This window comes from Nycticebus coucang, chromosome 14 (assembly GCF_027406575.1).
Source record: "Nycticebus coucang isolate mNycCou1 chromosome 14, mNycCou1.pri, whole genome shotgun sequence".
NCBI classification, from domain to species: Eukaryota; Metazoa; Chordata; class Mammalia; order Primates; family Lorisidae; genus Nycticebus; species Nycticebus coucang.
The window spans coordinates 96,445,466-96,471,211 of NC_069793.1; the positions used below are offsets into that span (position 1 = coordinate 96,445,466).

Genomic DNA, 25,746 nt, shown 5'->3' on the forward strand with positions numbered 1-25,746 from the left:
AAGTGCAGCTTCACAGAGAGAGGGCATATTATGGAGGGCCGGTGCAGTGTAAGAACCACGAGGAATTTCATGCAACATTTTGGATGTCCCTGCAGTTTTCCAAGAAGCTGCTTAATAGTTTTTAGCAAATTCTTCACAGCCTTTGACCTCAAATGATTATAAGGTGGATTTAACTGAATGAAGACATCACTAGTTCTACCAGAAGGCTCTTGTCTCTGAACGGATTTTTAATGATGAGGAAGGTGGAGATGCAATGAAGAGATCGTGGATAAAATTTAAAAAAAATTAAAAAAAAAGAAAGAAATGACTCTGCTTGAAGAGTATTGGTTGGGATGAGGTAATTCCGTCCTGAACCAAATCAAAGAGAACTCACTCGTGGAGGTCCAGGGGAACCTCCTCAACCCCTGACACAGATCCCTGGGTCTGCTGACAGCTCCGTGGGGGCTCCTTTAACAACAATGGGTCAACCCAAAGCTGGTGAACACGCTCAAAAGCCCACGGACAGGTGGAGAAACAAAGCTGGTCCCATCACTTCCCCCCAACAACCCTTTTCCAGCAGAAGAGGGAGAACCCACCCACCCACTGGGAAAAATCTGCTGACTTCTTACCATTGTCGTCCCCAGAATCTGACTGGAAGGAGCCGAGGGACTGAACTTCAGAGTTGCTGCCTTTATTACTGCCTGCAAAGCAGGTGACTTCTCCTGCGTCATCAACCCCTTTGTCTTCATGGACAGCCACGGAGAGAGTAGAAATGACACTGGTTACCTTGTGCCTATTTCTGCCCACTCCCTCCCACCTTAGTTCACTTCTTGGGGCTCTTTCATTTGCTCAGAGAAAATAATTTAGCTCCACAATAGAAACTTGATTGTGTCACTGGGGGCAGAGTTCTGCCAATCAAGCGATTTACATTATGGATTCGTAACCTTTAACCCCGTAGTAAATGAGCTTCCAAATAGCTGACAGCCAAACGTTCCCTCCTCAAAGCGCAGCGCCTAAGTGAAGAGTGACCCGAGGATGAAGTGGCTGCTTTGCTCTCTGCCATTCAGAGTTCATTTACATCATTTACACGAACTGACGAGGTGTCAACACTAGGTTAAATGGGATTACTTTTAAACTAGTAGCATAAATATTTTATAGGGAAGAATGCCATTACATTTATCCTAACTCCCCTCTCTGGGGAGTGAGTGGCATTTTCAGCTTTGCCTTCTAGAGGGCACCGTTGTATCACTTTTGGGAATGACAACAAGGTGCCCTGTGTCAGGAAGGAGGGCAGTCAATGGTGTGACAGTACCCTTGTCCACATTTAACCTTCTCCATCTCTGCTGCACAAAGGCAGCCAGAACATCACACACACAGACACCCCGGGCTACTTTCTAACTTGATAGACTAAAGGAAGCAATAAAAACAGGCCGTATCTTGAAGTTGTCAAGTGCAAAATGAATTAGTTGCCCACAGATTGTCTCGCCAGCTAACTTGGCCTTGCTTAACAAAGAAGGAAATGTATTCAATAAAACCTATCAATACTTTGGGAGTGGGAGGATATGAATTTTGGCCTGAGGTAGATTCTGGAAATAAAGCTGTCCTATCACAAAGTGGGAAAGGAGGAAGAATGATCACCAGGAAAAGCTGCAAATCATTGTGTAATGTGATGGTACAAAGAGGTGCAGACTTGTGATGAAGGGCACAGTCGTTCCTCTTTGTGGCCACAGAAATCACTGTTGCTTCCACAAAGGGTGATGTCAGGAGCAGGTGTGGGGACTCTGTGTCTGCTGAAGGCACTGCTAAACAATAAATTGGACCAACAACTGATATATGTGGAAAGAGCTGCCAGGGAGAACTTTACCTCCAAATAGCCATATAGCAGAAAATACGAAGATGTGCTTCAGAAAAGCACACGGGGTGTACAAGCCCAGCCCTGCACACAGGGAGGACATGCCAGATGATCCACCCTCGTGAATGCAGTACTATGCATAAAACTTTCTCTGCTCTTCCATTGATTCAAAACCCCTTTGTTTCTCATTGCTATATAAAAAAGAGCCTATTTTAGCTAGTTGACTGATAAGACTGTAATAAAGTCTAACTCTAACAAATAATTTCAGATGGGCTCTATTTATGGTTATAATCCACGGGTAACTACTTAAAATATGTGTCCACAAAAAGAATCAGCAGACAGCAAGTTGGAGTGGTGCTTAGAATAGAAGGAACTCATCCTTGGCCCTACCATTCAGAACCTTCTCCTTCCTTCCTGCCAAAGCTCCCGAGGGCGGTGCTGGTGCTTTGGGGACCAATGCCTCAGATTCTAATTCGGACTCCCCCTTTGATGGTTATGTGCCGGTAGGGGAGTCATTTCACCCATTCAAGGCAGTTCTGTTTTCTCACCAAATCTTTTTGTCCTTAACCCTTACATTTGGGCTTCTGTCTTGAAAGAAACTCTTGAGATCCAGATCCTAAGAATCTTCTGGGCACTGGGATCTATCTATTTATCTTATCTATCTTTTTTAGCTCCTGTCTTCCTAGATAGTTTTGTAGTGCTCAGCACTTCTGATCTTACTGACTCTCTCCTGGCTTCTGGACAGCTGTCCTCTCTACTTTCCCCCCTCTCCCTCTGGTGGCAAATGTTTGTCTCCCTGCCTGGTTCTTTCACTTCTGCCTGCTGCCCACATGTACACATCTCTGAGTTTCCTTTGAAGGCCTGGTTTGACTGTCCTCTCTCTGCTCCTCCTCCCCTGGTGAGCTCGCCCTCCTACAAAGTCAACCATGCATGCAGGTGAGGTCCAAACTTTCACCTTTAGCCTTGACCTCTCTCCTGAACAGCACAGCCAGATACCCCTCTGGGGCCCCCTGATGTTCCCTCCACACAGAGTGAACTGCTTCCTCTCCAGAAGTATCCTAACGCTTAGAGAACGCGTCCTTGAAGAAAACCTTTAACTCCTCGGCTGCATGTGCTCTCTAGCCTCATTTAAAACTACCTCCCCCCCCACTACCCCATAGCGTATTCCACAGTGCTGTAACCTCAGCCTTCTAGGCTATGGAGGAGACTGCTGCTGCTGGAGCATACAGCCATTTGGCCTGAAGTCACAGGTTACAACAGAGCTGGCTGTAGTCTCATCCTGACTGCAGCCAGGCACGCAGTAAACAATCACTGTCTTCCACCTAACTGGATCTGTGCTTTCTTCTCTTGTTGTCTTTCTTAATCTGTTCTCCAAGGATCAGCTAGAGCCAGATTTTAAAAATGTGAATTAGATCATACCTCTCACCTGCTTGAAAACTTGCACTAGTTTTGCTGTTAAACTGCACCTGCTCTGCTCTGGAGCTCACCAAGCCCCACCTGCACTGACTTCCTCTGTGACATTCTTCAATACACCAAGACCTTTCCTATCCCAGGACCTTTTTACCTGTGGCTGTTCCTTGTGCCTAAAAGGCTGCTGCATGAAGCCCAAGGGAGAGGGAACACCACATCTGGCTGGGAACATGTTTCCGCCCGCATTCCAGCTAAACAGAACGACTTGCTTTTCTTCTGATCCAATGGCTCCCTCTACGTGGAATGCTTTCCCTTCCCCTGACCCTTATAACCCATCGTGGTCCAACCCAATGCCCTTCTGCTTCCTTTAAGTCTTCACTCTGTCTGGAAGTCTGTCTCTTCTTCCCAAACGGCCGTCCAGGGCACGCTCCTATCACTTATGTGGCCAGCCTCTTGCATTACAGACTTTGGCCCGCCATTGTGAGCAGAACAGAGGTTTCAGAGTCTGCAAGACTCGAATTTGAGTACTGACCGTCTGTTAAAAGCTGCATGACCTTGGGCATGTGACGTTACCCTGTCTTGGACTCCTTTTCCCCATCTGTAAATAGGTATAAGAACCAGGGCAATTTTCAGGGCAGGCGTGGGCATTGCACGCCAGCACCTGTCCCAGGGACTGCGCTGCACGCGATGCGCAGGCGCGTTCTCTCCCCCTGGCCTCGGCCTCTGGCGCTGAAGTCCCCAGACAGCAGGAGCCGAGTAACTTGCGCGTGTTCCTGCCGCCTACTCACTTTCAGTCCCCGCGTCCCAGCCACTCTTCCGGATGGAGTCACAGTCGGAGCGGCAGGGGGACACGGCGGGCGGGTTGGGGGCCACGCTGCACACCACCACGCCCCGCCGGGCCGTCAGGATGCGGGGCGACTCGGGGTGAAACGTGGTCATCTCCTGGTGCTCGCCGCCCAGCCCGTCCACGATCTTGTCGAGGTTGCCCCTGGAGTCGCTCTGGAAGCAGGGCGTGTAGGCCATGGGGCGCACCGGCACCTGCGGCGGGCCCACCTCCTGGTAGACGTGGCGGCCGTCGGCGGCGCCGCCGCGCAGGCTCCGGAAGGGGGCGCCGTTGCTCTTGGCCAGCAGCGCGGCCGTGGCCGGGTCCTGCACCAGCGTGATGTTGTTGCGCGAGTAGTTCTTGCGGAAGACCTTCTTGCGGAAGACGACGAAGAGGACCACGAGGACCAGGATGACCAGGAGCACCGCGGCGATGCCGATCAGCTCCTCCTTGCCCACGTAGGCGTGGCCCGCCTGGATGTTGGGCACCAGCACTGGCCGCAGCGCGCAGCGCGGGCCCACGAAGCCCGCCGTGCAGTTGCAGAGGAAGGAGCCGAATACGTTGACGCAGGCGCCGCCGTTGGCGCACTCCTCCCGCTCGCACTCGTCCACGTCCTGCTCGCACCTTCGGGGAGAAAAGACAGAGGGGCCCCACCTGGACGTCAGGACCCGCGGACACAACACGCGTGTGTCCCGGAGCTCGAGAAAAAAGGGATGCGTTTAAGAGAAGATAAAGCACCCAACTGGTATGGACAGAGCAGAACAAAATCTGTGTGTATGTGTGACAGGTCTGTGCCCACGGTGGCCCCTGTCCCTTGGCCTGTCCCTCCTGACCCATTTTCTCCCAGAGCCTCCTCCCTTACCCGGTTCGGGTAAGAAGCTTCCTTCCTTAGAGCAAATCTCCCAGGGACTTTACCAGCAAATGAGCAGAAAAGAACAGCAGTTGCTACCGAAGAGGTGTTGGCTGCGGCCGGATGCATTTCAGAATTTAAATTTGTGCAGCTTTAGAAAGGACAGAATCAATACACATCCTCACATTATATAAAAAATTACCCTCCCTCCCCCTCCAAAGAGGAACTGGTGCTGGTCGTAAGATCCCACAGTCAAATACGCTGAAACATACAGATAGCCACACTAACTGAGAGGCATGAACATTAACAAGAGCCTCAGAGCGTTTTTGAACAGGGTTTTTTCACCAAATTAGTTTGCTACTAACATACTCCAAACGCTTTTAGTCCTCAGACCCTTTGGGATTGTAGCATTGCAGACAAAGAGCTGTGAACCTACATGCCCATTATAGGGTTTCCTCAGAGGAAAAACGTCTTTGGTTCTGAGTTTTCCTCTAATGGCTACGGTAATTTTTGTGCCCCTGGGAAGCTGGGGACTGTAGCAGGTAGGTGGGTGAGCCGGGGGCTACATATCTTCCAGATTCTGTGCTTATGTTAAAGGCTAATACTAATTTAGATTATCAGGAATAAATGACTAAAGCATTCTAATGAAAAATAATTGAATCAGTTTTATTCCCTTTAAAGCAATCCATGGCTCACTCTGAGTATAATTATAAGGCAAGCATTTAACTCTCATTCTTCTACTGAGACGTCTTACACAGACCTTTTCTTCTTCACTTTTCTGTTTCAGTAATTGTTCTGATAATGCTCATGTAAAAGGCCCAGTCACCTATATTTTTGGTAACCCACCTTTTAAAATGTAGTCAAATGTCCTTAATTTGAACAGATTGGGGCCAGGTCAGCCGGAAATTAGTCAGAATCACAGAGTATTTAAAAATAAATGCTGCTTTATTACTTTAAATTACATTCAACAATTCAAAGTCAGCTAAGTATTTCCTGGTAAAGTCCTTGGGAGATTTGCTCTAATGAATGCATAAGACTGATCTGTAATTAGAATATCTCTTGCTTGAAATTATATATATATATATACACACTTCTATCATCAAGGATGGTTGAAAGTGGCATTTTACTTAAGAATTTGAAACATTCCCTTTCCTTTCAGCAAATGCTTTAATTTTGATCATTTCTTGGGGATAGGGGGAAGGTTTTCAAAGGAATAGTAAGTCTTAGTTTTTCAGAATGATCATAAAATGCTAGGCAGTAGAGTCCAGTTAATGAATTCTGGGGAAATAGTGAGTCTGCCTCAGCATTATACTAGATATATTTGGTGACATAGATGACTTTATTTAACAGACTTATTTTCCTAGTTACAGAGTACACAGTAATTATATAAAGTTTTGAAGATACAGAGAAGCATAAAGTAAAAAATATAAATTCTCCATAATCCTACTACCCAGACATAATCTCTATTAACATTTTAGTCACTTACAGCCATTTTTACACTTACACTCGTGTGATATTTCGCTATTTTGTGATTTTTCGCTTTTGAGCATTTTCTATTGCCTTTCCACTACATCTTTGATTTCAAACCTTCAGCCCTATAGGAACCTGGGAACCCTCTTCTGATGCTCCTATCTCCCTTATGCAATATGGTAATTTTGGTTAATTTGATAATCAGTGTTTGCATGATTAACCCATTGCTTGTTCTTTTAGTGGTAAATATTTTATCCCAGTTAGTTGTTTACTGGCTTGTTTTCTTAGCAACAAGTAGCAGTGTACGGAAAGACCAGTGCACAGTCTCACTTACGTGACTCCTGTGAGCCCAGCTTTACAATTGCAGATGAAAGTGTTGCCTATGGGGTCGCAGGATCCTCCATTCCTGCAGGGGTTTGGGAAGCAGGCTGTGATCTCGGATTCACAGTTTATCCCCGTGAACTGTGAGAGACAGGTACACTGATAGCCTAGGGAAACAGACGACCTCATGAGCTACGATTGCACTGGTAAGGCTCAAAGTGCTACGCTCAGCCTTCACATGTCCTTCTAATTCCTTGCTGAACCATATTTTAGGAATTCAAATCCCAAAGAAAAAAAGCAAATTGGTTATTTGGAATACATCTTGACACAAAAAAATGTCAAATTACAGTTTGGATTTCCTGCTAGACCACGAAAATTTACCTAATTAACCACATACATGAATGCCAGTGAGAACTAGAGGTGATACCCATGGGAAACATTCCAAGAACAGAGGCCAAGATGGGAAGGAAGATGCTTTCTCCACCAGGCCACTACTGTAAAGGAGGGCTGTTCCCAGGGAGCAGCAGTTCACCCCTGGTCCCATGCCACCTCCTTTCTGGAGCCCCCTCCGCCCTCTCTGTAGCCAAGACCTGAGGCCCTCACCTGGAGAAGTCGTCAAGGGAGAGCAGGTAATATGAAGCTATCTGCCAATCAGATGAACCTGAGATGGGTCCACACACAGGGTAATGACAGAGTTACGGCCTTCAACCTGCTGTTCCGTCTGGATCCTGATTTTTACATCTTTTTTACTTTTCCTACTTATGCAAATTCATCATATAAAAACAGGTGGTAAGAACCCCACTACAGAGAATGGTATTAATCAGTATTATATGTGGTAAGATTTAAAGAGGAAACAATATTAGCTCCCTCTCAGAGATGGAAAGGTTGAATACCTAGGGTATTCCTTTTGCCCTACTTTAAAAAATCCCTAAGATCTGATTTTTAATTAAAACTATATATGCATATAATAAAGAGGCAGATTGTTCTGCAAGTTTTATTTTGTACAATAGCAGCCCCCCTCCCATGATGCTTCCTCAGAAGTAACCTGGGCACCCCTTTTAATATTTCCATATTTTGTTGTGTGGTATTTTGCTATTTTGGGATTATTCACTTTGGGGCATTTTCTATTGCCTTTCCACTACATCTTTTATTTCAAACCTTCAGCCCCACAGGAACATGGGAACCCTCTTCTGATGCTCCTACCTCCCTGTATGCAATATGGTAATTTTGGTTAATTTGATAATCAGTGTTTGCATGATTATGACTATAAAATACTGTTTGTAGCCAAGCCATATAGTGAACTTTGATTATATTTCTATTTTCACGTACAACTTTGTTTTCCCTGGAGTGAAAAAAATGCCCTGTGTTTTAGCTTGCTCATGTCTGAATATATATCGTTAATCCAGCTCCAAGCTCTCCGTTAACTAGGTTTCTCCATGTCTAGTTGTATCTGCCGCCCTGTATTTTCATCCCTTGAAAAAGTCTCCCCGAGGCCTCTGACAGGCTCCACCCTAATAGCTGTTCTCTCACCCTGCCGTTTTTTCCTCCTGTTTTTCTCTATCACCTAATCCTCCTTTTTCTTGGTTTACCCTCTCATTTCATTAGAACGCAGGCTATAATAGTTTCCAGAAAAAGGGTTTGTTTACAGAAGGTGAATTTGTGAGACGTTGCATAGTTGAACATGTCTCTACACTGACATCTCCTTGACTGGTTGTGCAAAGAATTCTAAACAATTGCCTCCATGTTGCTTTTGAGAAATCAAAAGTCATTTTGGCTCCTGAAGTTTGTGACCTGGTTTTTTCCCAGTATCTTGGAGAATCTTGTTTTTCTCCCCCAGACCAACACAGATACTCACTGGGCCCCTGCCATCTGGAAGTTCTTGTTTGTTAAATTCGGGGAAATGTATTATTTCACTGGCTATGTTTTTCTGTGTTCTGTCTTTAGGGAGCATTCACAGTTTGGATCTCAGATCTCCTGGACCTTCCTCTAGTTTTATTTTTCTGTCTTACATCATTGTGGAGGCTTGCTTTACTTTCTGAAGGAATCTCTCATCTTTTGAAATTTTTATTGAGATTTTCATTTTTGTTGTCATTTTCCAAAACCCTTTTATGTTTACTGAGTTTTTCTTCTTTTAACACAGCATCCTGATCCTGTGTTGTGGTTATAATATCTAATCTCTCTGAGGATATCACTGATACTTTTATGACGTTTTCTCCCTGCACAGGTTCTTCTAAGTTGCTTTTGTTTCTTTGTTTTGGTCTATATGATAATTTAATTGTTTATGTCAACTTGACTAGGCTATTGGTGCCCAGTTACTTGGTCAAACACTATAGAGATGTTTCTGTGAAGGTATTTGTGGAGGGATTATAATTAAAATTTCTAATCAGTTAACTTTAAATAAAGCATATTAGTCTCCATAATGTGGGTGGGTCTTGTCTATTCAGTTCAAGACCTTACGAAGGAGGAATCCTGCTTCAAAACTGCAACATAGGAGAAATCTTGCTTGAGTTTCTAACCTGCTGGCCTTCTTTGTAGATTCTGGATTCAGGACTACAAAAATCAACTCTTATATGAATTTTCAACCTGCCAGCCTACTCTATAAAATTTCACACTTGCCAACCCCCATTATCACATGAGCCAATTCTTTAAAATTAATCTCTCTCCATCTCTCTCTCTCTCTCTCTCTCTCTCTATATATATATATATATATATAGACTATCCCTGACTTATGATGGTTTGACTTAGGATTTTTTGACTTAATTATGGTACACAAGTAATATGCTTTCTATAGAAACTGTACTTTTTGGGGGGTTTGGACGGAGTCTCACTTTGTCATCCCCATCCCAGAAGAGTGCTGTGGTGGCCAAGACCTGAAACTCTTGTGCTCAAGCAATTCTCGTGCCTCAGCCTCCTGAGTAGGTGGGACTACAGGCACCTGCCACAATGCCCAGCTATAGAAACTGCACTTGAAGTTCTCACACAATCATTCTGCTTTTCACTTTCATACAGTGTTCAATAAATTACATAAAATATTCAACACTTTACAGGCTGTGCATCCAAAATCTGAAATGCTCTAATCAAAGAAATCACTCATTGAAGCATTTCAGATTTTAGATTTTTGGATTTGAGGTGCTTAACCAGTAAGTATGTTCCATAATAAAAAAAAAATAATAATTAAAATCCAAAACATTTCTCGTCCCTTGCATTCTGAATAGGGAATAGGCTTGTGTTAGCTGATTTTTCCCTAAAGTAGCAGGCTAATAACATATATAAGTGTTGTGAGCACATTTAAGGCAGGCTAGATTAAGTGTATTAAATGCATTTTTTACTTAAGGTATTTTCAACTAACAATGGGTTTATTGGAATGTAACCCCCTCCTAAGTTGAGAAGAACCTAAATATATCTCCTATTGGTTCTGTTTCTCTGGAGAACCCTAATACATAATCTTCCAAGTTACAGGATTTCCTTACCTGTTGGTAACTCTTGCTCGTTAGCTGATATTGAAAGTAGAGCACTAGAAAAACAGAGCTAGGGTGGGAAGCTCTGACCAGGAGTGGTGCTCATCAACTATGACACTGAGTCAGTAGCTCTGGGAAGGTAAAGTTCCTTCCTAGTGACTGTTCTTATCACCTGCTCAGAGTGAGGGTGGAGGCCTTGTTCTCACACTGGGGGGCTGGGTGGTGGTGGAAGAAGGATAGTTGTGGGTCTCAGCCTCCAAAGAGCACATCAAAAATACTTTGTTTTTTTTGGGGGGGAGGGGGGCTTTTTTGTACCTTATTTATTTATTTTTAATTTCAGGTTTGCTTCATAGCATGCTGACTTTTAATTTTTTTCCAATTTAGGGTTATTTTTTCCAATTTGGGAAGTTGCTCACTGTAGTGGAAGTGCTGAAGGCAGCTAGGATTAGAAAAACGCTTTTTCCTGTCACCTGGCTAGGCCTTGGCCAGGGTGGCGTGTCAGAGAAAGAGTACCTTGTGAGGATGCGTTACATTCTCTTTTAGCCTAAAAGGAGGCATGGGACAGCCACAGGACAGGACTCGAAAAGCACATCGGTGAGGAGGGAAGTCAGGAAGGGGAGTGCAAGGCGAGGTGGATAAGCGCAGGTAAAGCTCCTCCCTCCCCAGCTCCTATGTGGCAAACCCCCAACAATTCCTTAAATAAAATTGCATCAGAAGCCATTGAGAGCAGGATGGTCAAGGGGGGGCTGTCCAGAAATCAGGGACATTTGCATAGTGATCATCAAACCTGGAGTATGACTTGGGTCACAGGCCTGATTTTTGATCTGACGGCAGGGAAGCAATTTGACATTTCTGTGCCTGGAAAATCTGAATTTAAAATGAGACACTACCTCCAGTGCACTCTCTATGCACATTTCTGTCTGAATTTTGTCATTTTCCTTTCTTTTTTTTTTTTTTTTTTAGCTTTCTCAGATTGATTCATGAATCATTTTTATTTTCTTTTGTGGAGTATCTACTGTTACTTGACGATGCAGTCAGCTTGACTGAGTAACCTATCAACACTGATTGAGTGTCTAAGTCATAGGCTGTGGTGCCCTGGAGCCAGCTCGGCCAAGGTCTCAACAGAACACTGAAATACTCAGAAATTTGGCAGGCCAGTTATTAAACTGCTTATGGTCTGACATCAGCCAGGGTGCGAGTCTTTATATATGTAGCAAATGCTATAAATCTTTTAGATTTTTAGGGAGTTGTTTTACCAGCAAATACCTAGATAAGGATGATGACAGGCACCAGAATACAATGACAGAAAAACACTGTCTACAAGCATTTTATAGATAACTGAGGTTCAGAGCCACTGATTACTTTTTTATGGTTATAAAGCTGGTATGGATTTGAATCCAGGAAGTCTGCTTGCTCCTGAGTCCCAAACTGTTCAGTATTGTTCTGAACTATATTTCCTTTCTTCCTGTCCTCCTTCCTTCTCGTCCTTTTCTTAGGGACAGAATGTCTTTCTGTTGCCCAGTCTGGAGTGCAGTGGCCTGATCACTGCAGCCTCTAGCTCCTGGGTCCAAGTGATTCTCCCACCTCAGCCTCCTTAGTAGCTGGTGCTACAGGCAGGTGGTACTGCATCTAATTAGTGTAAAAATTTCTTTCATAGAGATAAGATTGGACATTTGTGTTCAAATAGAGCCTGGATAGCTCTTGGAATTCTATTCCCTTTATGTGTGTTTTATAGCAACATACAGTAATTGGGGAGGAGTAGAAACTTACTATGCTGTTACTTTTATTACTCAATGATTATTTTGCTCCTAGAAGGGGTGTCTGATAATATCTTACCTGTTTCCTGGAGAGCTGTGGGAAGGAACTATATGCTCTTTCTTATTCCTAGCAAGTAATGACCTCAGACTCAGTGACAAGTTCTCTCTTTTTTTAAATTAGGAGGGTGACAGGGTCTTGCCCTGTTGCATGGTTGCAGTTAATGGCTCAATCATAGTTTAGTATAACCTTGAACTCCTGGGATCAAGTATCCTCCCACCTCACCCTCCTGAGTACCTGGGACATGCAACATGCCTGGCTAATTATTTTGTAGAGACAGGGTCTCACTATGTTGCCTTGGTTGGTCTCAAAGTCCTGGCCTCAAGCCACCCTCCTGCCTTGGCCTCTCAAGTGATGAGATTACAGATATGAGCCACTAACTGAGCCTCATAGACAAGTTCGAAGCCAATACAGTCTTGTAGAAATATCTGAGAATCAGAAAGCCTGGATTCAAGTTGAGACTCTGTCACTTACTAGCTGTATGTCCTTGATCAAGCTCAGCACATCATGGAATTGGGATGTTAATAAGGCCTTTTTTTTTTTTCTTCCGTGCAGGCTGATCTCCAACTCCTAGCCTCAAGTGATCCTCCTGCCTCAGCCTTCCAAAGGTCTGGACTTACAGGCGTGAGCGACTGGGCCTGTCTCTGAGCTGTACTCTTAATAGCCACACTTCATTCCACTATCTGGATTTCTCCGTTTATCAAAAGGAGAAGCTAACTATGTAGGATCTGCTCTTAGGATCCCATGGGGCAAAGAACACTGAGGCTCTTTGGAAGAAATCTTTCTTTGAAAACTTTAACTTTGTAGGTGTTTAAATGTTAATACAATGAGATATATCCAGGTGATATTTGATCACTTTTGTAAATGTGGAAGAAAAATAAAATTCAGTGTATAAGCTCAAAGTGTTATTAAAAAGAGTAGATTTTTGGGCGGCACCTGTGGCTCAATGGAGTAGGGCCCCGGCCCCACATGCCGGAGGTGGCAGGTTCAAACCCAGCCCCAGCCAAAAAAAAAAAAAACTGCAAAAAAAAAAAAAAAAAAGAATAGATTTTTTTCCTTGTAGGAGAATGTTCAATAAGAAAATTAATTAACAAGAACAATAGTTTATTATATGGTAGGAAAATTTCTAAGAACTTTATATGCATTATATCTCATTTAATTCTGTGTCGTAAGTACTGCTATTATGCTTATATTACAACTGAGGAAACTGAAGCTTAAATAAGACGAGGTTTCCCACATTACACAGCCCATGAGCTGCAGACGCACTTCGTACCAGTTCTCAGATTTTAAAAAGGAAATGGTTCTACTAGTGTTGAGATACATGAATAAGAAAAGTTTTGTTCCCCTCAAATCCCGGCAGAATGAAGACTGTGTTTTTAAGCCTTGCCTCAAAGCTGTGTTTGTGTTTACAATCCTTCTAGTGATAGCAGATGCACATGGTTTTGAAATCTGTACCCAGACAAACGTAACATGCTTCCTCCTTTCTCTGCTCAAAGAAGAACATTGCAAAACCTATTAAATGCAAAAATAGAAATAGTATAAGCAATTATAGCATGCATTTGGGCTGTATAGACAAATAATGAAGATAATTTCTGTCTTATCCCTTTGGCTTAGTGGTTTTCTGACCTGTTTCATCCAGGTAATGGCCTCAACTCTCTGCCCTGCCCACCAGTACTGGACAACACCAGTCTGATGGGTTTTGGCTGCTTTTCCACACCAAAGGTGGAAATAATGACAAATGTACTTGGGGTCTGAAGTCAGCATCAAACACTATGCTTGCTGAATTACCAATTTCACTTAGGAACCCCAAGAATTTAGATGAGTTAGGGAGGCAGCTGTGATGTAGAGAGGAGGCCCTGGGTGTAAGTATTGGCTGTTACCCATCAGTGGGACGTGATCACAGCCTGACCTCTAGAAACCTCTCTTTTTTATTTCGTAAGTGAGACTCACTAATACCCACTTCATAGGGAATATGCTTTCTACAGTCGTCACCCACAACGTAGCACACATCCACAATATAGGTGCTTTATTGCCGCAATTACTACAGATTGTGAAATCAACTTCCTCTCTGTACTGCTCAAGGACCAAACAAGTCAAAATCATGGCCGTCTGACTTTTTCACTGAAGATTGGGAAACATTCATGTGGATTTCCATTAGAAATAGGAGAAAACTGGCGGGTGCACTCACAGGTGGGATGCTGAACATGACTGAGGACGAGCTTGGCCACAGATCCGGCCTCTGCCCTTACTTTGCCACTTCAGATTTTAGTCATTTTTTCTTTCACGAAGCAGGGTACCTTCAATGCCTTCAGGCCTGGTAAAATAAAACCTTTGGAGGTGAGATCTTTTCCCTAGAAAATCTGGCCCACATTTCACATATTTCATATTCGGCTATGCCGCTAATATTTCCTTTGAGGATCGGGAAATCTTTAATGTGTTAACACCAGGCACACAGTAAATCCTCACCTTCTAGGACGTATGTTCTTTTGTGTCTGTACATAACCTGCTTTATGGTTTTGAGTTTTTCTGTTCATGCCGATATTAATGCTGTTTCCATTAGGTTTTTCCAAGGTACCTACCATATATATATTTAGAAGTATTTAGAAGAAAGTCACCCAGAAAAAAATTTTTTTCCCTATAAGCTGCAAAGCTCAGCTAAATCATGTCCTTAGTGTATTTTTTTTTTTTGACTCTAGTTTCTCTTCTCTCTGGGCCCCTGTGCTCATGGGCCAAGGGGTACAGCACATACAGGAACCCCCTTCAATTCCCTGAAACCAGCTCTAAGGAGAGGGAGGTCATACAAGTGGCACCCACTGGTCACGGAGACAGCAGCAGGACCCAGAATTCAACACAGAGCTAAACCCCCAGAAGGCACTTGAAGTTTGATGGAATAAATTTATCTAGAATCTTATATAAGTTAGGGGCATAAAATACTCAGGAAAACATGACCCAGTGTGGCTCTGGGAAATCTGTTGCTGAAAACACTCCCATGCCCGACTATTTGCAGCATCCAAGAACCTGTTTCATGCGATTTTGATAGGTTTCATGCAATTTGATTTACAGGGGCGTAGAGGGAGTGGGTAGAGACTGTTACTCTTATCTTTGAAGGGGAACTCTGGGTAACCCAAAATTCCTCACTGAGGAACAAAGTTCCATCTTCATACTAAATTTTTTAAAATGTAGGTTGTGCATCTGACTCCCAATTTCTGAAAGTTCTCTACCTGTTCACCTTCATAGAAGTCACTGACTTGCATTCCTGCAAACATAGAATGATTGCAATTACCCAAAGTCTGTGGTTTTCAAACTTGGATGCGCCTAGATCTGCCTTGTTAAAAAGAGATGGCTGAATACTATCCCAGATTCTGATTCTGTACATTCTTCACCCCCCGCAAACTTTCCACTGTCAATTTTCTTAGCAGTAAGGTCAGGAATTGGCATCTATGATTCAGTGGTCGAGCAGAACGTTCCTCTGAGATGGCCAGCAAATGATGGAGGCAAGTAAATAGATTCTTCTTTTTCCTTAACAATCAAGAAACTTCTAGAACAAGGTCTCATTTTAACAAGGTCCTCAGGTGATTATTGATGTATCTCAAACTTTGAGAACAACTATATACAATATGAGAAAAAAATAAACAAAAAGCCTTGACGTTTCCCCAGGTTTCAGGGCAGTTCAGAGGCAAGGAGAGAAATCAGTTGGGATCTTGTTAAAATACAGATGGTGATTGAGTGGGTTTGGAGTAGGATTTGAGTTTCTGGCTTTCTAACATTCTCAGCAATGCTTGGAACACATTTTGTGTAGGGAGGGTTGAGAACTTAGGCTGAGTTGGGGGTGTGTGTTCTCACCATGTCCTGGCTCCACCAGTTTAGTAACTGTGTGATACTAGTCTAGTTACTTAGCTTTTCTGGCCCATTTATCTCTGTATCATGGGGGTAGGCAGGTGAGAGGGAAGAATAGAACTGACTCCAGGGTATGGTGGTGAGAATTAAATGTCCTAGTGCGTACCATGCGTAAGATCAGCACTTATGAAAGCACATAGTGTGAGTCTAACCAACAGTAGCTCTTACCATTAACACTTTCCCCAAGGTGCCATGTTAGGAGTTAGGTTACTGGTATCATGCAAAACTGTCTGAATGACTATTCCTTGCATGGTGACTACCTGGCTCACTGCGTTGCTTCACCATATTATAAGTTAGCCTCAAAGATGTTTCCCATCAATGGGCTGGATCTGTGTACAACAAAGCATGGAGAGCTGAGCACTCCTTATTCAGACTGTAGGTGTTCACTGGGTGACCCCTGCCCATTGGGTCTGGAGAGGCAGGGGTCACAGAGGGACCTGGCCACTGCTTCTCCTCAGCAGTTGCTATTTCCAGTTCATGAAATACATATAATTGTAAGGATTTACCAAGAGCGAGCCCTCCCTCTGTGGTTGATTCATAGAGTCATATTTATACCCTTATTATAAGTCAGCATTCTGGTCTCTGACTCCCCCAGGGATCCAGGGCTTGCTCCTGGGACAGCCAGAGTTACAACACTGGTCAAAGCCACTGACCATGTCATTCCAAGCTGGCAGATGCGGCTTCCCTGCCCTCATGCCAAGAATTTGATTGGGTTTGGGGGCGGTCAAAGCAGAATCCTATATCTCTGAAAAAAAAAATGCTTCTTGCTGTGGTTTTCCTGCTTTAAAAATTCTGAATGTTCTGGAAGAATATGCTAGGATGGTCAGGGTTTGAGAGTATAGTCTGTCACCAGGAATGTCAATGATCAACACTCCAGTGTTTTTCAGGGGTCAAGGGGTCGATGACCCTGAAATGTGTGTCCTGGAATTTTAGAGCAATGCTTAGCACATGGTCCACACAGCAAAGATGTTCAAACAATTTAACTTTTGTTACCAGCACTTTCATGTGCACGGAATCACACCTCAAGTTCTTACCCTACTTTCTCTAGCCCAAATCTTCTCTTTGAATACTAACTTCATGCACCCTAGCCTTTAATCTGGGGGACCAAGACTGTCTCTTCCTGTGATTAGACTTCTCTGGCAGCCATAGGGAATTCTTGAGGGCATGAATATCTTTCACGAAAGACTAAGTCTTATTGTTCATTTTAAACATATTCACAGCTTAGAGGATTTTTCTTTTAAGAAAACTTACAATTAGCTACATAGTTTCATAAAGGCCAAATTGTTGGTTCTTTAATTTTTGATTATTTTTCCTCTCCCAGATTTAGTGCCAATTTAGAGAATTTGCAGATAGGATACAGGAATCTAGCTGTAGATTCCTCTGCTATGAATAGATAATGGTGGTGAGAAAATGGATCCTCTTTCTGCTTGTCTTAGAAGCTAACACTTCATTCCCATAGCCAGGAAGCATGTAAGTGTCCCCTCCTCACAAACTGGAAGAAGAATCCTGTGCTGTTGGTTCCCCAGGGAAGCAATAGAAACTGTATTCTTGGATTCCCTGGTGACTGGAGAGGAGTTTGCTGGCCCTGGGTTCAGTAATGCTATGCCTGGTATCATTGGGGACCATGTCTTAGGGGCTACTGGGGACAGTCATCGCTGGGCTAGGGTTGGGAGTAGCCTTGGTTGGGGGGTGGGGCTGCTCCTGCTGGACCCCTCAACTGAATAGAGGTGTAATAGCAGGCTTCAGAGAAGGGACTTGCCTAGATGGAGGTCAATCAGAAGCTCCCAGCTACAAAGGAGAGACTCGCACTAATACACCTTGGAAGAAGTGCCTGTCACGGAATCCCCATCCAAAGTCTAATCCTAGAAGAAAGCTGGGAACAGGGTGACAAATGTGTATATAGCAGAATGTGCTCTCTCTGCAAGGTTAGGCCCCTAGGGACGGCAAGGCCATGTGAAAAGTATACAGTTGGGTTTTTAGTACTGAAATTGGGTTAAACCAAAAAGATTTAAAAAGAGAGAACATTGCTGTTTCCCATGTGGGTCATAGTCATTTAATTAACATACCTGTGCCAAATACGTAGCTAAAGGATTTTGTGGCAATTTTTTAGACTTAAAATGCACACCGAAGAGCAAAGACTCCATGGTCTTTCTCCTGCATACAGTGATTATTATTATTTTAAAGATAACCCACTGAGGAGGCCCGTAGCACTGCCAGCAAAAACAACGTCCTGCCATCGTTAAAAGTATGTTACAATTTGTGGCTATGTACCCGGCATTTGACATGGAGTGGTGTTCTATTTCAACCCAATTTAATTATATGCTCCTTTTATATATTGTAGATGGCTCACACTAGCAGAATTGTTTTGCCTGGTGAAAAACTGGCCATGACTTGTCATAATGGGCTGGTTTATAGAACCACTGAAGTATAGTTACTGCCCATCATTCGGGAATTATGGCACCATAACAACCCTTTATTTACATATACTGCTGAGACAGTAAAAACAGCAAATAGATTTCTTAAATCGAGTGGGCAGAAATTTCCCCCCAGGGTACTTGGCCCTCCTTGTGGCAGTAACATATGCAAGTCTAAACAACTTCGGTGCCTGTATATCCACATTGCATCGTTTCATGGACAGTTTATAACATTCTAATAATAAAATGGACTCTAAATTTGGAGTTGGGCTTCACTAACATTAGATGGTAATTCGCACAGCAGAATCTCTAAGTGATTTGTGAGGAAGGTTTAAATTTGCTAATCACGCTACCGCTGAGCCACTCTGCAAAGGGGCTGGGTGGAGTCCGTGGTCGGCCTGTGGGGAGATGGCGAGCCTTCAACTGGGAAATGCCTGACCCAGTTTACGTGAACACAGACGCTGCTTCTGGGAAAAGTCAGAGATTCTTTTATCTTCAGACTCCTAGGACTTAAATAATCTTGGCTTTTCCCTCATATAAAATAATTTTTTGTTTTGTTTTTTTTTTTTTGTCTACTCCTTTCTTTTTTCTTCCTCATTTACTTTTCTGGGAAAAAAATATTCGGGTAAAGCATCATGCGTTCATTGTTTATCTGTTGCAAGATTTCTTGCAAATTTCTCTGTCCTTAACTTTCTACGCCCTTGAGAAACTGTCACTAGAATTATTTTTCATATACACATTCTAAAAGTATGTTCCAAAGACCTCTATTTCTGTTCCTGGAATGGTGTGGGTTCGCCCTTCTTAGCTTCTAGTAAACTTCTAAGTCTGCGTCTGGTCAGCAACTGTATGTGCACTGAGATGTAACTTACTCTGCTGCCATCACTCTGCGGTGACATGCAGGTGGTTCATGAGGGCACATTTTTGTTGTTGTTGTGGTTGTTGCAGTTTTGCCTGGGGCTGGGCTTGAACCTGCCACCCCAGGTATATGGGGCCCGGGCAATACTCCTTGAGCCGCAGGTGCTGCCCCATGAGGGCACCTTCTTAAAAGGGCAACCCTATTTGTCCTGAGGCTTGGAAGGGGAGGGGTGGGCAGGCGCGGGGCAAAGTACATGCCTGTCTGGGCTCCTGAGGGATGATGCTTCAAACTAGGTCAACTGGACACTCCAGTAATTGTGCATTTCTGAGACGTCCTGAATGCGGACTGAGTTCAGCGAGCACCTTGGGTGGGACAACCCACTCTCGGAGAGCCCGGGGTGGGACCGGCGCTGACCCCGGTGGGTTACTCACTCCGCCCCCACCCCGGACCCCAGCGCGCAGGCGCACTCACCTCCCGAGGGCAGGCCGGAGCAACTGCCCCGGTGCAGGCAGGGGGCGCGCGCGCAGGCGTCGGGGTAGAGCACGTAGCCCGTGGTGGGACCTGCGCTGCCCGCCCCCCGCAGGACCCCCCAGCGCGCAGGCGCACTCACCTCCCGTGGGCAGGCCTGCGCAGCTGCCTCCGTGCTGGCAGGGGGCGCGCGCGCAGGCGTCGGGGTAGAGCACGCAGCCCAGCTTCAGCTCCGTCAGGCCCACCACCTCGGCGAAGCTGCTGCGCTTGTTCTGCAGCGGCAGCTCGTTGCTGTTCAGCACCACCGAGTCCAGGCAACCCTGGAAGCCGCCGAGCACCTGCGTGCCCCGCGCGTCGCTCAGGCTGCGGACGCCGTCGGCCTGCACCAGGGCGCCGAAGTAGACTGTGCTCTCGGCGCTCAGCGTCTGGAAGTAGAGGGGCGCCCGGCGCCGCTCCACGTAGCTGTCGTCCAAGGACAGGCTGGTGAAGTTGCGGTTGAGCTCCAGGAAGACCGAGTGCCAGCCCCCGTCGTTGACCCCGCGGCCCGAGATGCCCAGGATTCCGGGGCCGCTGCCACAGTCCAGCTGGAACCACAGCTTGCCGTCCACGATCTGTGCGGAGAAGGAACGGGGACGCCTTTTAATACGCACCTGGCAGCACATTACCGCAGACCCGGGGCCTCACCAGCCGCAGGGGCTTTACAGGACAGCTGTGAAGTGGACGTTATTCTTCATCAAGTCACAAATGGGCAGCGGTTTGATTTTTAACCACTTCTCCCCGGTATCTGCCATGCAGGTGCACACCTCGTGTTTCACAAATCTTATAATGGGCAATGTGAGCAGAGCTTCAGATACCCATAATTATGTTTAAGAACGTTCCTACTCTTTGAGTCTTCACCCTTACAAATGCACAGCCACATGTTTTGTAGGGGTCAGTGTATTCTCTGCACCCTCCTAGTCACTCCACCACAGGAACGACATTCGCGTTCACTGTACGTCTTTTACACCAGCGGTCCCCAGCCTTTTGGGCACCAGGGACCTGTTTCAGGGAAGACAATTTTTGTGTGGTGGAGGGAACCGAATGCAGAAACAGGTGAAGTTTCCCTCCCTCATCCCTGCTCATCTGCTGTGAGGCCTTGTTCCTAACAAGCCACAGACCAGAACGCTTTTGGCACCAGGGACCAGTTTCACCTAAGCTAGTTTTTCCAGAGGGGGTTGGGACAGAAGGCAGAGGTCAGACAGTGATGCTCTGTAGCCCCAGTGGTATCTGTGGCCGGGGTTTGGGGACCACAGTTCTACAGGATAGGCAGTGGGCCAGGGGCTGTGCCGCCTGCTGTGAGCGAAAAGTTATCTCTGCCTTCATGTGGCTTACAGTCTAGTAGTGGAGAGGGCCAGAAATCAAATAATCATGCAAGTACATCTGCACCCCCTAAGTAAGCTCATGTGAGTATGTCACCGGGAAAAGAGGCCTTGAAGAGATGAGAGATTTCCTAGTTCTCAGCTTCATGTGTATTTAAGATTTAAAAACCTCTCTAAGTTAAACATTAGCATATTCTCATCATTTAGGTAAAGGTTACCTCACAAAGAGCTCAGGGCTCAGCCTTTTGCTTAGAATATATGTATAGTTAGTGACGCCTGGCCCTCCAGCAGGACCTTCTGGTCCACTTCTCACAGCTTGTGCGGGCTACCAGCCTTTGGTCTGGCCTGCTTTTCCCGTCACACTGGTGTAGTGAGGGCATTTAACTTTCCTCCAGGAGGCTGACCCAGAAGACATTACATACAGGAAGAAAGTGTGTGCTTCCAGAGGATACCTGCTGGCAGGGAGCTGCGGAGCAAGGTCTGGGCCTCTGTGGAGACCCAGGATCAGCTGTAGCAGAAGACATAGGCCTCGGAATCCCGTATTGTACACTCTTGTCTACATTTCTCAGTAGTCTAAAGTCACTTTAGTATCTAGTATCCAGTTAACATTTGGCCATGAAACTTGTGAAACAAAAATTTCACATCCCAAAATATCTATGACCCAGTAGGAGGACCTTGCAGAGGCCAGGGGCTGAGGCATGCTGGGGAGCTGGCATTTGTACTGTGCAGAGAACAGATGCTTGTCAAGAGAAGAAAAAGGAAAGGACAGAGTGACACAGACAGCTAAGGAGGTAGAAAGATCAAATGTATTCTCAGAGACTGAAATGGTCCTTCTGAAGGATGGTTTACTTGGGATAGATCTGGGAGGACTCCTCACAGCCTCAGTTGTTCTCATGCATGGAGCATTTCTCCATTCTTTAGTGTGTTCCACAGACAGGTAATTCTTAGGGGCTCTCAATTCTGCTTGTGTGGACTGCATGGACTCTCTCATCCTGCACAGTAAGTTTACAGGTCATGCCACATAAATGTGTGTATATGGAAGGCAGGGGCTTTACAGAGGCAGAGCCCTGGGAATTTAGGAACGTTGAACTGAATTCAAGCTTTGAAATGTACCACCCAGGTCACCTGGGGAGAATGGCTTGGAGAGCAGGTTTATGGTTTACCTTACGAGGACACTGTGTCCACTGCAGAATGGTTACCACATCATACACTGTACACACATACTCTGCTCTGTGATGGTAAATGGGTGATGTGAAAAGACTGGAGACAAATACTATTTATGTTCTTTTCAAAGGGCTTTCACATGTAATCATATGCTATTGCCCTTGCTTTTTTTTTTTTTTTTGGTTCAACAAAATGAACTAAGTAGATATTGTACATCATTCCAGAATAGTTACTCAGTGATGACAACTGGATAATAGCTATATTTATATTTTAATGTACATAATAAAATGGTCCAATGTGACTTGGGGGACTACTTTCTTCTGGCACAGAGTATCTGTTGTTTTGCTCTGTGGTTACAAAATGCCGCTCCCAGTCTATCATGGAAGATCTGGTGGTGAGGGTGCACTTCATTAAAGTTTTTAAAAAGAAATGCTCAATTAACCTATTACTAGGTTCATGCCCTTGGGAGGCAGGGACACTGAATTCCTCATGGCCCTTCCACCGCAGAGTAAAGTACCCAGTCAGGGGAATGTCCACCTGACCATCCCCCATCCCTGCATGGGGGATTCAGCAGTGCCAGTAGGCTAAGACCTTTAGGTTTTTGATCAGTAGTTTAAATCAGGGAAGTTAAGATAGGTCAAAGGGACAAAACTTGTTTTCCCATTTCTCTTTTCCCTGTATATATTTTCTGGCTATTTCAGATGTTCCATTATCCTATGTTTTTGTTTACCCAACTGCTGCCTTTTATCCAAGCTCCTGGGTGCCTTGAGCTCCCCTTTCTTTAGTCTTTAACTGCCATACATTCTTGCCAATTTACTCTGTTGTGGTACTCAATAAAAGACTCCTGAGAAGCAAGAGTGGGACTGCACTGTTTCAGGCTGCCACCTGGCACAGGAAACAGTGTCTGCCTTTCCAGGCTTCTCGGCTTTATGTTATAAGTTTGGAGTAAAGTCTCTTGATTTTTCCAGTTTTGTCTCCCTTGCTGACCACTGTCTCAGGCTGGGGTTCTACTTATTTGAATAATCACCAAGTTACAATTCCACTAGGAAGAAATGATGTGACTCTGATGTATTCACATACATTTACGTTCTGTAATGAAGGGACATGACATTATCTCATACTAACACTGAATATGGATAAGTTTTCTTTTGTATTTTCTGTTGAAAAAATAATAGTAGCAACCTTGCTAAATGAAGGAAGCTGGATGCCCACACGATTCTCACTCTGTTACAAACAAAAGTCATTTGGATCTTCAAAATTCTAGGAGATTGAAATTACCATTTTTGTTTATATGACTAGAATGCTGATGCCAAAGTTACCTTGCAAAGAGTTAATAGTCTTCCTATTTCACAGATCTGTTATGCTAGGGAGAGACAAGAACACGATTCCTTTCATATGTAAGTTCTCTCACACTGGAAGAATGTACTCTGATCATATTTTGTTTGTCTTCAGACTAGTGTTTGCCTCCTTTTAAAGGCTCTGTCTTTTAAGAGAATGAAACTTTCTCAGATCAGAGGGTGAACTACTTTAATAGAAACTGAAGATTGCATGAATCACAGAGAGACATCTCTAGCAATGACATTGAAACGATTTCCTGGGGGTGGGGTGCAGCTAGTGTTCAATGAAATGCATAATTCACAGAGTTTTGCCCCAATGTTATAAAATATTTAGATCCTCAGAATTGTTTGAAATCAGTAATGTGCTTTCCCCTGAATCTTCAGTCACCTGAGGCTTGGGAGATAAGAAATCAGAGCTCAAGAAATCCCACTTATACAGGAAAGTAGGATTTTGACTAAAAGGTGCAAAGTATAGCATGATTACTGCTTCAGATTCTTGGTGTGTGGTTCTAGCAAATGCACCATAATCAAGGAACTTGTAAGAGGATTACATATTAAATATTTCTTTGCAAAGGGAATATTTAAAAAACCCATTTTCAAGGCTGCCATTAATGGCTGTCTGGCACACAGTAAGTGCTCAATGTTTTAGATGAATAGATAAATGATCATCACAGCCTCTGAATCTCTTCTTTCTGTAAGCTCCTGCAATACTCCCAACTTGCTTGCTTTTGGCACAGTTCTAGACTGTCACTGTGAGCAAGTCACCCAATTTCTGAGCCTCAGTATTCTCACAGGCAAAAAGCACGCATTCATACCTAAACACAGAGCGAGAAGCAAAACTGGCATGCATGTGAAAGTACTTTGTAAACACCTATGTATTTTATTATAATTATATTATTATATATTATTATAATTATAAATTATAATTATATTATTATAATTATAAAATGTAATTATTGTAAGTTCACTCCCTTCTCGGTGACACTCATACGAAACTCTTGACTCTGGTATTGATCTATGTTAGAAATTGGTGGCCATCCCAAGTGGGATGTTTTACAACCCAAATAGACTTTTCCTGTCTTCCTTTTGGGTCCTGGGGTCTCAAGCTAGCCATTTCAGAATCACCACAGTGAAGCAGCCTATCATTTATAACTTCCATAACTTTATAACTGGAACTATCACGTCTTTTATCACAAGATCTTGTGATAAAAGACGTGATAGTTCCAGAGCCAACCTCTTCTTATGCTTTTGCCATGATATTGGAATCAACAGACTGACACAGAAAAAGTCTGCTGTCCCGGTGATTTCTCCTTAGATTTCTCCTGGTGATCTGACATGCTTCTTCCATAGATGTGAGTCACAGGAACCTAGCCCACTGTGTTCATTGTTGCTTTGGCTACAAGGAAACTCAGAGTCATGGCTTGTGCTAAACTGATAAGCAAGGATATTTTATCCTTCCTCACTTCACTGGTTGGCTTTTAACCTTTTCTTTTCAGCTTAACGGTGCTTTGATTTTGTTGCCTTGGATGTTTATGGTAAGGCTGGCATCTCTTTTGGAAGAAGACAGGGTATCAATGGGAGATAGAACGAATGCCTTTTATTGTTGCTGAGAGACAGTCATCCTCCTGTGACCATTTCCACTTCTCCACGCAATTCTTTAACTTCACTGGGGCATCCTTCACCCCACTGATTGTCTCAAGTACTTTTTAAAGAGAATATGCTCTGACTGGAAAAATATAAACAACTAAAAGGTGCAATTGAAACAAAGCATTTCAGCTTAGTTGTTGCACCAAAGTACAAGGCATATAATGTACCTAAAGCCAAGGAAATTAAATCTTGCATAAGGCTGAAAATGTTAAGCAAACAGATTCAAATCCCCTACATGGTTATTCCTGGTGACTATAGGAGAATCACTGCAGTAGTTCAGTACAGCTGTGTCCTGCTTTGGGCAAACCCAACACATGAAAAGCAAACTTACAGAATAGACAGATTGGGGGTGATTGTTCACCTCACAAAGGGATTAATGGAAGGTTCCTTAAAATAGCAACCGTGTCTAGTTTATTAGAATTCCATTGACAGAGATTCAATTTACACAACTTTCAGAAACATGCTTGTTTCATGAAATGCAATATACCTGGGGAGCTGGAGCTGCCTAAAAGGCTTAATTCTTCTTTTTTTTCATCTCTGGGGATCTGCACATTTTAGACATTTGCCAGCAGAGTGTCGAATGACAACCTCCATTTTAGGATGAAGCCATCCAGGTCCAATATTTTT

At 44.1% G+C, this 25,746-nt stretch overlaps 1 protein-coding gene and 1 long non-coding RNA gene across 2 annotated transcripts in view; one reads left to right on the forward strand and one right to left on the reverse strand.

Annotated features, from left to right (window-relative positions):
* FAT3 (FAT atypical cadherin 3) overlaps positions 1-25,746 on the reverse strand; it is a 768,910-nt gene that overhangs the window by 8,548 nt on the left and 734,616 nt on the right. Inside the window, exons 22-25 of the mRNA XM_053561979.1 lie at positions 19,756-20,224; positions 6,719-6,872; positions 4,030-4,688; positions 609-722 (exon numbers count right to left, since the gene is read on the reverse strand). Of these exons, the coding sequence (XP_053417954.1) occupies positions 609-722; positions 4,030-4,688; positions 6,719-6,872; positions 19,756-20,224 (1,396 nt within the window). The remainder of the gene's footprint in view (positions 1-608; positions 723-4,029; positions 4,689-6,718; positions 6,873-19,755; positions 20,225-25,746) is intronic.
* Positions 1-25,746, forward strand: part of LOC128565486 (uncharacterized) — a 31,058-nt gene that overhangs the window by 3,416 nt on the left and 1,896 nt on the right. The window lies entirely within an intron of this gene.